Consider the following 13,793-nt stretch of genomic DNA (forward strand, 5'->3'; position numbering starts at 1 on the left):
GACATGAAATTACATGTCAACAACACTGTAAAGGAGGTTGTATGGTTGCTTCTACAGTAATATGCTGATCCTGTATCCTCACTGACTGTAACTTCGTGATGTAGCCTGAGTCTAGAACAAACTGGCTATTATTTTGAGAAAACATTATTAATTAATACATTGAAATAATTATCCACCAAAAAATGTCATGCTTTTAGATAACACAATAGGGTGGCGCTTGATTAAGAACAACATATCTCTTGTCAATGTAGCTTCAAAATATACCAAAGTGCTTGTTTAGTTTGGTAGTTTATCTTATGAGGAAACTTCCGATGTGTAGGGTAGGGCTGCAACTAATAATTATTTGAATTATCAGAGAATCTGCTCATTATTTTTCTGATTAATCGTTTGATGTACGAAAAACCCAATAATTAGTTTTTCTTTTTTAAATACCTGTCGCAATTCTCTAAAACCCTGACATCTTCAAGTTGTTTTGTCCGACCAATTTTCTGTCTAATGTTGATAATTGATTGTTTCAGCTTCTAGTGTAAAGACAGAAGATGTATTTAATCTCACAGAACCATGATTTCTATGTTAGACTGTATGTATATGTCATATAATATTGGCATATGTTTAGTTACATTAAATAACAATGATATCACATCACACATTTGGTCAGTTGGTTCAAACTCCTTTGGACTCTATTAGCTCCTATGAGTGTTACGAGGGCTAATAAGACTCGTGGCCATGTTATCCAATATGCCGCAGCTTCAATTCAATTCAATTTTATTTATAGTATCAAATCATAACAAGAGTTATCTCAGGACACTTTACAGATAGAGTGGGTCTAGACCACACTATAATATACAAGGACCCAACAATTCTAGTAATTCTCCCAAGAGCAAGCATTTAGTGCGACAGTGGTAGGAGGAAAAACTCCTTTTAGGGAGAAACCTAGGCAGACCCAGACTCTTGGTAGGCGGTGTCTGACGGTGCCGGTTGGGTGTGTGATGAACAGTGACAATAACAGTCACCCTGTTAATAAAGACATATTGATCATATCTAGTAATGAAGTGTTAACCACGGGCAACGCTTCTTTAAGTAGCCTCGATGGGATGGGGTCTAAGAGACTGGTAGATGGCAGTGAAGACAATTCAGGGATGTGTCAGTGTTTAAATTTAAATTAATTTCCAATGATTACAGTTTTTCTTGATTGCTTTGACGCAGCAGCCAACTCAAACTCCACATTTTCAAAACAGTTAACACACAGGCCGAAACAGTGGCGCTCATGGTCTAAATGACACCTTTTGTTGTGCCAAAACATTTCAAATATACAACAAAAGCTAATTTTGCCTTCAAACAACACAACTTGCAAACAAGTGTATTAGCACTTCCAATCAACCATTACACAGTGGACAAGAAAATACAAAATACAGCACTCAGTGTAAATCAGTGCACCATTGCTTGTCATTGTAGCCTATTACTGTACGTAGCTTTCACGGCAGTGCCATTTGTTGTCAAATTTGCCTTCTTGCAAAGAATTGGATCCAGAATCAGAAATGCTTTGATGCTAATTTTATTGATTCCATTGATTCTCATTTTCAAACTGTGGCTGAAAACTGAAATACTGTAAATATTACACATAATACATAAAATCTATTAGAGTATAAGCAATTAAGAAAATAAAAATAAAATCTATTATAGTAAAGTGTAAACATCTATTACTGTAGAGTATAAGAAATAGCCACTACTGATACTCAGTCTCTTCTTTCTTGACGATGGGGCCACATGGCCTAACCCTGCACACTGATTGCTAATTGAAGATTTGTGTGAAGGAGTGTCAAACAGGTGCTTCAGTGATTTCATACTGATGTAGGTAGTTTCTAATAGTTAGGAACAGATGGTTTCTGCTTGGTTACCATAGCTAAAACAATGGAGTTTGGATGATTGAATGACATCCGTGTTAACTGTTCTGCAAAAGGGTGGGCAAAATGTCTCAATCCAATGAGAAAGGCAGCCCTTCCAGAAAAAAGTTTTTTTTGTGATTGTTGGGGGCAAAAATCCTTTATTATGCGGCATGTTTTCTTTAAAAATGCGATGGAATATGCGGGATATTAATGCAATTTTATGCGATGAAATTGCGGGAACCTGCAAAAATTGCAGGAACTTGCAAAAACTGCAGTTGATGAAAAAGAGAGAAAAAAGTGATTCCCCAACACCCTGCTTTTCGATGATGTTCACGTCGCGTAATTATGTCACTTCATAACGTTCCCATGGCAACAGGGGAAAATGGCTGCTCTTGTGTGAAGTAAACCCAACATTTTTCAACTTTCTGCTAAGATATTATGTGACTTTTTTGCAACGAAAATGCGGGGATTATGAAATCATGCAAGCGCGTATTAAAGTTATATTAAAGTGCGGCGTATTTGAAAAAATGCGCCCCCCGCATAAATATGCAGATTTTGGCTGATTATGCATTGAATTATGCGATCGCATAATCACGTTTTTCTGGAGGGACTGGAAAGGGTTAACACATTTTCAAGAGGTGTCTTCTGCTCTGCTGAGACAGTGATGATGAAAACCGAGTGGATCCCAGTTTCTTTAAGCAGGTCAAAGCAATCAAGAAAAACTGCAATAATGGTTACATTATGTAAACCCAGAGGTATTTCATAGTCAGATGGATGGAAGCACCGTTCCATGCCAATTTATTTCTTAAATCTAAAAAGAAATTTGCAAAGACGATAATGGAATTATCAATGTTCAAATGTGATTGCATGAATGAGAATAGGTCACTAAAAAAAATGTATCACAGGCTTAGTGAAGTTCAGTCAGCAAACTCACTGGCAGGCAGCCACGGGCCTGATTCAGCTGTGTGTTTGTTAACTTTACCGAAAACAATCACTTCCCAAATTCAGCAGTCCATTTAAATTGGTAAGGAAACTCGCCAGGTCTCTGATGCTGCATGTTCTGTTTGCTACTACTGCTGGAGAAGCCCCTGCTGCCTATCTGGCTAGTTTTGCTCTTTATCCGATTCATTGGAAAAATGTCATGCAACCTTTCTGAACCAGACGGTGATTTCCTCAAGGTAAACATCCGATAGCTCAAAAAACCCAAGTCAAGGTGAAGGAGAGCGGCATGTGACATTACAGATGCCATTTAATCTGTGGCGCATCTTTTCCTCAAGAGCATAAATTTATCACGTCTGTCCCCCTCTGTCAGATTTATGGTGTGGCTGCACAGTTTCACTCTCTGTTATTACTAGAATATACATTTCATTCTTGCATCAGTATGTATTGAAAACATCTAGTAACCAGAACCATATGCAGATAAAATATAACACGCTGGATTTGGAAGGATTTCCTGTAATGACTGATTTCAAGGTGAATGGCCTCATGGAATTAATTCTCCAGGGCTTATTGAATGGAACAGCATGCCATCATCCTCATCTTGTGTATTTTGGGGCAATAAATCAAACCGATGACATCGTCTTTAATAACAAAACATCAGTTATTTTAATAAATGTTCTTTGCATAAATGTATTAATGTGAGTAATAGTGAGGGGGGAGGGGGGTGGTCAGTATGTTCTAAGCTCAGACACTAGGCTGAACTGGTTTTATTTTTGTACTGCTAAATGTATCTAAAGCGAGTCTAGAATGTCATACAAGTGATTTCTACATATTGATTTAACTAATAACAATATTTGATTCTGAAGTGGATGTCATTGTGTTTCGGTGACGGGCATTTTTCTTTTCTTTTTGATATTTTACAGACAAAACAGTTAATAATGAAAATAATCGACAGATAAATCAACAATTTGTCGTTTACACTATATATTAGATTAGAGATGGTAAGTGTAGGTGTGGGATTGATATGAGAACCAAGGAAGATTATTATTATTATTATTATTATTATTATATTATCGCTAACATATATGGTATGTGTTTCGATCCTCGTCCTAGTCCTAGTCATTCCCCTGTATTTATTCTTTATTTCAATATTTATTAGTTTTTCTGTCCAATCATGAAGCAGCAAAGATATGACATCTATGCAGTTAAATGCTATGTAATATAATACACATATACACATATGAATATTTGATGTTTGGCAGCTTTGATCATGCGTTGTTCGGGGACATGTTGTTGGCTCCCAGCCTCATTGATACTACAGTATAATAGGTTATGTGCACAGGGAGCATACAAGAGTGGATCCTTGAAAAAAGCCAAACGTATTACTATGCTCTACTTCATTCACCGTCCATATTGAATAAATCAGATTACCCTGACTGAAATGATTGAAATAAAATATATACTTTAGTCAGTAAGTTTTGGCTGCCAGCCAGTTGCTGGTCTGCCTCAGCTCACATGCTTCAGCCAATAGGACACACTTCACAAATATTGAAATATCTGTTTAAACAGGGAAGGAGATATAGCAGCTCTGTGATGCTGCTGTTCTTCTCCTACGAGTGCAGATACAGATGTATGCTGAGGGTGTCCGAACACACCTACCACCCGCCCTCTGGTGTCATGTCACCTGTTTGTATCCGCTTTGATGTGATGTGAGCAGATGTGCTGTTGTCTCACAGGAAGGATTCATGGTACATAACGTTATGGACACAGACTGTAGATACAAAACAGATCTATTCTTTCCCAAAACAATGTTTTTCAGTAACAGTGTAATCCAATTGTTTGTTGTCTCTCCTGACATTAAGCTTTGACAGCTACTGCGCAATGACAAAGGATGAACAGATGTTTAGAAAGACATCAGTGTCCTGACAACTTATATTATGCATACTCATATTAAAGTTTAGACAAATTTGCTTCATGACCAAACCAAACTCTGCCTGTCTTGGCCCTATTATACTTCTGTTTTTTTTCTCATAGATATTACCTTTTTGTCATCTCCATGTATCCAATTCAAGACGCACTCATACACTGTCATATATACTGTAGGCTATTTGAACTTGGATAATGAGAAACCTATAAAGGCTGTAATGCCATACTTTTTGAGTTATGTCTTTAGATGCAGAACTGGATGGTGCGGTTTCAGCTTTAACTCAAAGTTATTGACACTCTGAAAATGAAAGAGCAAAAAATCTATCAATATTTTTGAAAAGCTAATCTGCATCAAACTAAACGGCTGGTTCATGGACATATACAAAATGCACGTGCCTGTTGAGAGGTGAAAATGTGGTGAGATAAGGGGAAAAAAAGAAAGGAAATGTAAAGAAGTGTAGATTTTGGATTATTTGGCTGCTTTAAAAAAAAAATATATATATATATATATATATATATATATATATATATATATATATTTGGGTAATTTACATTATTTAAAAGTGACTAAGGGATGGCATGCTTTTCTGTGGGTTCAGAAACAGGTGCTACACTTTTTGGTTAGGAAATTCTAAATGGCTCATCAATTTAATTTGCCATTTACCATGTCTATTTGTATTTACAATTGGGCTGGCCCTAAGTGGACAAAAGATAGGTAAAAGATAGGTTTGTCATCAACTTAAAAATAATCACTTGTAGAAGGTTAATAACTTCGTCAATAGGGTTTGAATCTAGAACAACTGACACTTAAACAAGAGTAAATGAATCACAAAAACATCATCCCAAATTCTAATCTTAAAAGACCAAATCCCTCCAGAACCTGGCATCCTCTATTTGTCTGATCTCGTCACAAATAAATAAATAATAAACCTAGCAGAACATAAGTGCACTTGCGCACACATTAACATGTCCTTGGGACAGACTGCCGGAATTGAACAGTTTTGTCATCATTCTCACAAGGACGATGACTCACAGTGATACATTACTTGAATATTTTGAAAAAGTTAGGGAGAGCTGTTAAACTACACCAAGCTTATAAAATGCCATGGCGCTGCATTTTGTTTTGCTTGTAACTATTTGAAATGCAGGTCCTACCCTTGCAGGATTTGAACCATCAGGAACAACAAGGCAGAGGTGCTGCTGTGATTCTCTTGGGCCGAGGAGACAGCTCACATGATTTATTCTGAGTAAATAATAGACCAATCCTTTGGCAAGTGTGAAACGCTCAGCACTTTTAGAGATCAGATATTTGCATTTAGAAGTTAACACTCCACAGACTACAGTGACTCTGGAGCCACTCAACATGATTCATTCCATTACCAGAGAGTATCTCAAAAGCTCCACTTAACTGATACAAATAAAATAAATTTGCTAACATTTCATGTTATGACCTGGACCACAGACTTAATGATCTCAAATCAAATGTATGGCTCTCCCTCTGTGAGTTGGAGTTTTAAAGTTAGCTCTGTGTTGATTTAACCTTACAGTTTTTTTACGAGGAGCCTCGGGATGCAATTTTTGGATCCAGTTACACATGACAGAGATGGGTGTCTTGGGACATGGAAGCTCCCCAGGAAGAGGAATAACAAGATAAAGAATATCATAAAAAAAAAGGCGCAGGTGCTTGTCAAGTACACAAAACCCTTTGAAGAGAATGTGTCCCTCAGAATCAGGTTCAGTGTGCTTTGGTGAAAGATTAGACCTCATGTCACATTTTTACTGCCTGTGACAAGGATGTGTGGAGATAGACAGGAAGCGAAAGAGAGGTTTATAGAGATAGACAGATAAAAAAAGAAAGATACTTACAGTGCAGATGGATATAAAGAAAGAGATATAGAAAGGTAGAAAAAAGACATACTGTATATGTACAGATGTAAAGACACAGACTAAGATAGATAGGTGGGTAGAAGGTAAGGAAGAAAGAGATATAAGTCACATTTTCATCCAAATGTAATGCAAATTTTAAGCGCATTTCCAGGAACTGCACAGTCTCGTTTGCAGTTAAACCATTGCAGAAGAAGAGGGAACAACAAAATGACATAAATAGAAGAGCGGCAGACATTTTTGTTTGTTTCATGCCTTAAATTAAGGTACGTTACAGACGCTTCATCGATTCACACATATGAGATTTCTTTTTTTGTCTCTTCGGTGTGGCCAAGGTTTGCGTGACGTTTCATTCACATGCACACGTCTGTTTCCATTGCATTTGGTTTTTATCAATACACCAAGTTTTCCACCTCAACCAAACATGAAACCTTTTAGTGATATTTGACGGTTTTCAATTTGTTTTTTTGTTGAAAAAAATGGACATAAAAAACAGGTAAACGGAAAGTCATTTACATATAATACAGAGGAGGAGATATAGATACATTGAAAGAAGAGATATAGAGAGATTACATTTTTTTTTATTATACTATAATCTTTCATATGAGCTCCAATTAACCCGTAACGACTGAAATATCATGCACTGACCTACCCATCCTTTCATTTTAGCCTTAAACTTTCTGCATTCCAATTAATCACAGTTACAGTCCTGCGAGGCTTCACAATAAAAATATCTTCTAGCCTCACTGAAGACACAGAGAGAAACCCTCTGAAGTGCTGCAGAGTTCTGTGTGGAGGCTTCCAGTGTTCATGCTCACATCATGAGCAGCTTTGTGGGTGGCTGTGTATCAAGCCATCTAGGAGACAGCCTCTGTGTTCCATGTGCGTACTGAAGTGGAACAGCAGAGTGAATGTCAGGCAGAGCTGGTCACTGTGTCTGTTTTGGGGGCCGGCAGTAAAGATCTGCTCTGTTTGTGACTGTGTGTGCGCTGCTTACCGCTGACAGGAGAGAGCCCGTTGTAACCTAGGAACCTGCATGTGTGTGGTGATGGTGGCGGTAATGTGTGTAGTGGGAGTGAGAATACAGGTTTAGACAGTGGGCAAGAAGCCAGTGCATGACTGCATCATTGTGTGGACTATGCTGTTCAGTGAAGGGGAGATTTGATATTTTCTTCCTCTCAGTAGAACCTTCCTTTAAGCCAGAGCCTTACCCAGGGAACACTCACAAAGGACTCTTCTGCTGCAGCTGGCAGAATCCTGCTATGTGATCTAAAACCAATTTCTCTATTTGAATAAGCTAACACGTATTTCCTTATCTTCCTCTTGCAGTCCAAAAAAATCCAGGCTCAACTGAAAGAACTGCGGTACGGGAAAAAGGATTTAATTTTTAAGGTAAGTTCAAACTGAAGGGGGGTGGCTTTATAATAGCTCCAGACCAGGGGTAAACAGGTACTTAAACCTTAGACCACCTTGAAAAGGATGATCCCATCACAGGAGGTACTCCAATTAATTCAGTCTGCAATTACAAAGTCCCTCCCTGTCAGCAGCATGCAAAGCCAATTGGCCAGCGCTAAGTCCACGTACTGCTATGTCCTGCCCTTTGATTTCCCCTCTGCAAGATCCATCCCATCCTTTTCAATCATGGGAAGTATGTGGATAAATGATGTCGACAGTGGTGGATGTGGTTAATACAGATTTATGCATTAGATCATATAAAGGGAATCTTCAAGACACAAATTACAGATGACACCGTCTACGCCTATAAGTCAGTGGGTAGCATATATTATAGGGCATCCGAAATTTGCCTCCCCCTCACATCCTTCCTCTGCAAGAACATTATACACAGTGGCAAACAGTTGCCCACCTGTTCATACTCCACTGCCCCTTGTATTGTGAGGATTCAAGGTTCTGTTCTCTGTGAAAGCTCTGAGCACTTATGTAATATTTATTGGCATTTACTGGTACATGGACTGACCTTTCAGGCCTTGTTTGCGGTGTTAAAATGTCAGTCCACATTTCTGCCACAACGTCCTGTAATGTCATTTCTTAAATATATGTTTTGATCCTTTAAACCCTTCATTCCTAAAGCTGTGTCAGACATAAATGAAAATAAAGGACTCAATCCTCACAGATGGAATTTGATGCTTTTAGCCCCACGCCTGAATATATTGTCCCTGGATGTCCTGTTCCTTGTTCTATTTCTAGCCTGTGAATGATGGATGCATTGACTTGTTTGCTTGGTGTCACTGCTCGCAAACGTCTCTAAATTGCATCAGTAACTCACACGACACAACCTTATTGCTCAATGTCACCAAACATTTAATGTGGACCTTCAGAATATTATGGTCTATGGTAATTTGCAGTTGCATTCTAGATAAAGCTAATTTTAGTGTATTCCACAAAAAAACTCATTTTGTTTTTTTTAACCTGATGGAAAGGTCCAAGGGAAATGCATCATGTCCCTCTGACCTCCCTGATTTCTCTTGCTATTCCTGAAAACTCAACTGTATTCCACATGTCCTGTTTATAATCCCAGAGGGGGACAAGGGAGCAGGAAGTAGAGAGGAGTCACTCAAAATTCAAAATGTCATCAGCCTCACAGGAGGGATGTCAGTCAAGGCACCTCGACCTGGAGGCATTTGAATTGGTTATGACGGCTGTTGTACCATATCAAACTGCATTTTGCAGCACAGTGTAACAGTACACAAAGACCACAAACTCACAAGACTGGATACAGTAAAAAAAGGTATTGCCATAAAGGAAAAATAATTGTTAAACCATAAAAGAATACTGTGTTGACTAAATGCAATAATGCAGGTTCTCAAAATAAGGACATACTGCACCTACAGTGCCAGAAAAGAAGCCATTATCGCCAATGTTTTCTTCAGTTGATCATTTGTCATTAATAGCCCTCCGACTTGAAGGACAACTTAAAAAGAGACCCAACTCAGTGAATCCAAACTATGCAGTCCCAATACATAACTGTAAACAATACCCACAGGCAGGTTTCCCTTCACTTGCTCAGCCAAAACATTAAAAACTTCAGAGGAACTGACGGTGCCTTCCCCGCGTTTCCCTACGAGACAATATTTTGGCAGAGGAGCAGTATTCAAGCCTTCACATCTTCTTCACTTCGCCAGTCCACTTTCAAATTTACCCCTAGAGCTGTTTCTCCTCCAGCTTAGAAAAAAAAAACAGAAAAGAAAAATGACGGCTTGATGTAGTTGCATGCCTCGTCTAGCAGAGCAGCTAGTACCCCACTGACCCCATACCTCTATAATGGATTCAGCAAAGAAATATGGAGCTTTAGACCTGGAGGCACTAACCCTGAAAGTCAGCATTTCTGGGTCAATGCGCCCGCAGTCCTCAGAGGACTATCCGCTGATGATGCTTATAGTGTAATGGATGGTAATGGCTCACTACTGTAATGCTACAAATCCCCATGCATGCACATACAAACACACATTATTGAGATCCTTTACAAGACAAGCTTAGAGCAGTCTGCATTTGTTTTCTTTGTGCTTGTGAGCCAATCCAGCCTGGACTCATGATTATATTTTACTCTACACTTTCTTCTCAACCAAACACATATTCATATTCAGCAACATTTACAGCAGCTCAGAGTGCCGCATTTTGTATCTGTGTCTACTTTCTATTCTTTTAGCTTATTGTAAAATTATATTGTACTGCCAGTACTTTAATGGCACATATCCAATAATATGTCGCAAGTTTCTTTGAAATTTGAATATTTTATTTATCAGTAACCTTCAGTATCCCATTATGCTGAAAATAATCCAAATATATATCAGTGAGTACTTACACCTTTCATTTGCCCCAAAGAGATTATACACAATCCTTTGTGTTGATGATTAAAGAACTGTTCCTCAAACGTTATTACCTTTGGATTCCCTCTTGAGCGCAGCCCGACAGCTACAAATGGCTTTGTGTGATTGTCCCAAACTCCCTGTAAATGGGGAAAAAGATCTTCTGAGAGAAAGATTTGATTCTTTGAAACCCATAGTGGTGAATGTTGCCCTGCCCTTGACTGTCACTGCGTGACTCATCTATCAGTGAAAACTTAAACATAATTTCAGCAGCCCCGCGAGTGGTAGAAGTGACAGACAAGTTCGTCATTAAAATCGCTACTTTGCTAGCAGAAATCGAGATGGAAATGAGATGAAATCGGCAAACATGCCAAGAGTCCCCACAGTGTCTCAAAAGCCACTGAGGTACCACATAGGTCTATAAAACTCACCAGAAAGCATCAATCAGCCTCATCAGCCATCTCTGAAATTTCATGCACGTTTTTTTTTTTTTTTGAGATTGTGGATGCTGTTTGTTGGGTTAGCTGACCTTGGGTGTTTCAGAATGTAAGCGCATGCAGTTTTTCATTTTGAGAGGCCAGTAAAAGACACCACATAAATGTTCAAGGCTTAAAGTCCTTCACTAGAGGTGCTAGCACACTACGCAGATGGCAAAGAACTAGTGGCGACGAACGCCTGCCTCACATCGCCTGGGTCTTGGCCAAAATGTTGCACTTGAACACACCACAAAGACTACAGTTGACAGCCAACCGGCACGTACAGTATTTATGTATCTTGTTGTACGTTTGCCCTCTTATTGACATTAGTGCAAACATAGATATTCCAATAATTCTAACCTTTGTGTTTGTGTTGTGCACAGTCAAACATAATTTTTGCCAGTTTTGACAGGCCTATTGTGTAGTGGATTGATCAGATGAAATAAGGATGATGCTGTTTTGAGTTATAAGCATGTGTATATCCAGAGAGCGATTTGTGAAAAATTAAAAGGGAGGATGTTTTTTGATCATGCACAACAAAACAAAACATGCAGGAATTAAATCCCCCTTTCAACACCATGGATATAGTGCCACTTATTTATGTACTTCAATATTCAATGGAAAATAATCTCAGAATGAAATAGCACAACGTGGTGTCAACACGGTGCTTTCAAGCCCGGGAGCTAAGTTCACTTCACGGCGAAAACAAAATACTTTCACCCAGGAAAAGCTCGTTCGTACCTCGAGAGTCTTTCAATCCAGTCTTTTTCCTAAATGTAACTAGTCCTTTTGGTGCCTAGACTTAACTGTCATCGCCACATGACGCTGACTTTTCCTGGCTAAACTCCACTACCACGACCCCTGAAAGGACCGACATCTGGCGGTGCCTGTAGCCGGCTCACAGTCACCTGTTGGCGGCTGACCAACTGCCGCTGGTAGCCGGCGTCCCGGACCTCTGTAGCGGCTAAATACAACCAGTAATTGCTACTCGGATTTAATCATTTCAGACTGTTCACGTTACAGCGCTTCACTTTTAAAATAATCCTATTTTGTGGCCAAAAAATAATTCACCAGAGACAGGGATATGTAGACCAGAAATAGGCAAATCACAACCTGTGTATATCCTGCAGCGTAAAACAAAGAAGGCATGAAACAAATGATGAAACACTGTAATCAAATCCTGCATTTTGGCAAGTAAACTAAATGGTAAATACAATCATGGTGCAGATGATTACATTATCACATTTTGTCTAATGAAAGAACAACAATAATAAACCTCTGCATTTATATTTCTCTCTCTCTTTCCATGCAGTGTGTCTTTCTGTTTAACAATCAACACAGCCTGCCATGTGATTGCACACATCCACACAAACCTATGAAAGTAATACATAGGGATTTGATGAAATTAGTCACATAAATCACTTTTCTGATATATTGATTGCACACACGGGAGTGCCACGTCGGGACACAACTTTTATAGTCAGACAGAAAGTGTGATTAGTTTTGCTTTCATTTAAAAAAAAAAAAACAGGATGAATACTGTGGGCCTTCATACCATAGTGTGATAATAAGTGATTATAAGTGCATGTGAGTGAATATTGGCGTGCAAATGAGTTGCTATGTCTAATTCATTTTTTCAATGCGCTGTACAGCCATTATGCTAATGCATCAAGTCGGCGGAAGAGGACAGGCGATAGAGAGTACCAACGTTAATTGGTCGCTGCTCCTGGTGAATAAGGAGGGGTATTTTTGTAAAAAAACAACACCCAAAACCATCTTTTTAGTTCTCTTAACGTTATTCTATTATTATGACAATAGAGGTATGTGCAGAATAGGCATTTAGGAAAAGTCGGGGCAGAAGGCAAACAGCAATAACAATGCATTAAAGAAAACTAAACTAGTGGCAACTGTGCAGGACACCGCAAAAATGTGGTTCACCATCTCCGTGCTGTGCCACCACCTTAAGGCCAGTTTTAGACAAACGGCATGCATATTTTGATCTAATACAAGTTTCTTTTCTGGCCTGAAAACGCCTCAGGATCCCCGTGTCAGAGCAGGATAATGTGGCTCGGGAAAGGGAAGTTTGGGGTCCCCTGCTGGAACTCCTGCCCCTACAACCCAAGAGTGGAATGGATGGATGGAAGAGTTTCTTTTCTTCTTTCTGATGTGTTTAACAATAATAAAAGACTCATATGGCGTTATATTTACAAAAAAGGGGATTAATCTCTATGATCTACTCATTAATGGCTTTGATGGTTCCAGGGGGTCTGCTCTTATAACTGTCAAAATTAACAGTCTAAAGCAGTGATTCTCCACCAGGGGGTCGGGACTCCCCTTAGGGGTTCGCAAGATAATTTCTGGGGGACGCCAGATGGTTGGTGAGGAAAAAAAAGAAAACAAAATTTTTTGACTGGGGAATGGTTTTTACATTAATGTGTGAAGTTTGATACATTTCACGTGTTATATATTCAGAGATTCATTTGTAAATCTGGAGGTCCTGGAACACAGAAAGAGGTCTGAAGGCGGGTCAGGGGGAGAGAAAAAGTCACAAACCTATCAAAAATCCACAGAGTCTGGAGCACATTGGACAAGGCTAGGTGCTAACTGCTAAAACTAAACTTACATTAAAGCAAAGTATATTTGTTTACATCAATTATTTTAGAGCATTCACAATAATCACTCAAAAACAGCAGGGGGGAGTAGTTTGAGAACCACTGGTCTGAAGGACATGCAATCTTGTTTTATGTAAAATTAACTCATGCTTATCTGATTCCCTCTGGATTCTGCACTTTTCTGTGTTCCATGAAATACTGTAGACCAGAGGTAATTGTTCGCCAAAGCATTCCAGTGCTTAAATT

General features: G+C 38.9%; 1 protein-coding gene across 1 annotated transcript in view; it reads left to right on the forward strand.

Annotated features, from left to right (window-relative positions):
* Positions 1-13,793, forward strand: part of luzp2 (leucine zipper protein 2) — a 180,135-nt gene that overhangs the window by 144,434 nt on the left and 21,908 nt on the right. The window contains exon 7 of the mRNA XM_039795756.1: positions 7,965-8,027. Within this exon, the coding sequence (XP_039651690.1) occupies positions 7,965-8,027 (63 nt within the window). The remainder of the gene's footprint in view (positions 1-7,964; positions 8,028-13,793) is intronic.

The sequence above is a fragment of the Perca fluviatilis genome, chromosome 3, assembly GCF_010015445.1.
Source record: "Perca fluviatilis chromosome 3, GENO_Pfluv_1.0, whole genome shotgun sequence".
Classification (NCBI taxonomy): Eukaryota; Metazoa; Chordata; class Actinopteri; order Perciformes; family Percidae; genus Perca; species Perca fluviatilis.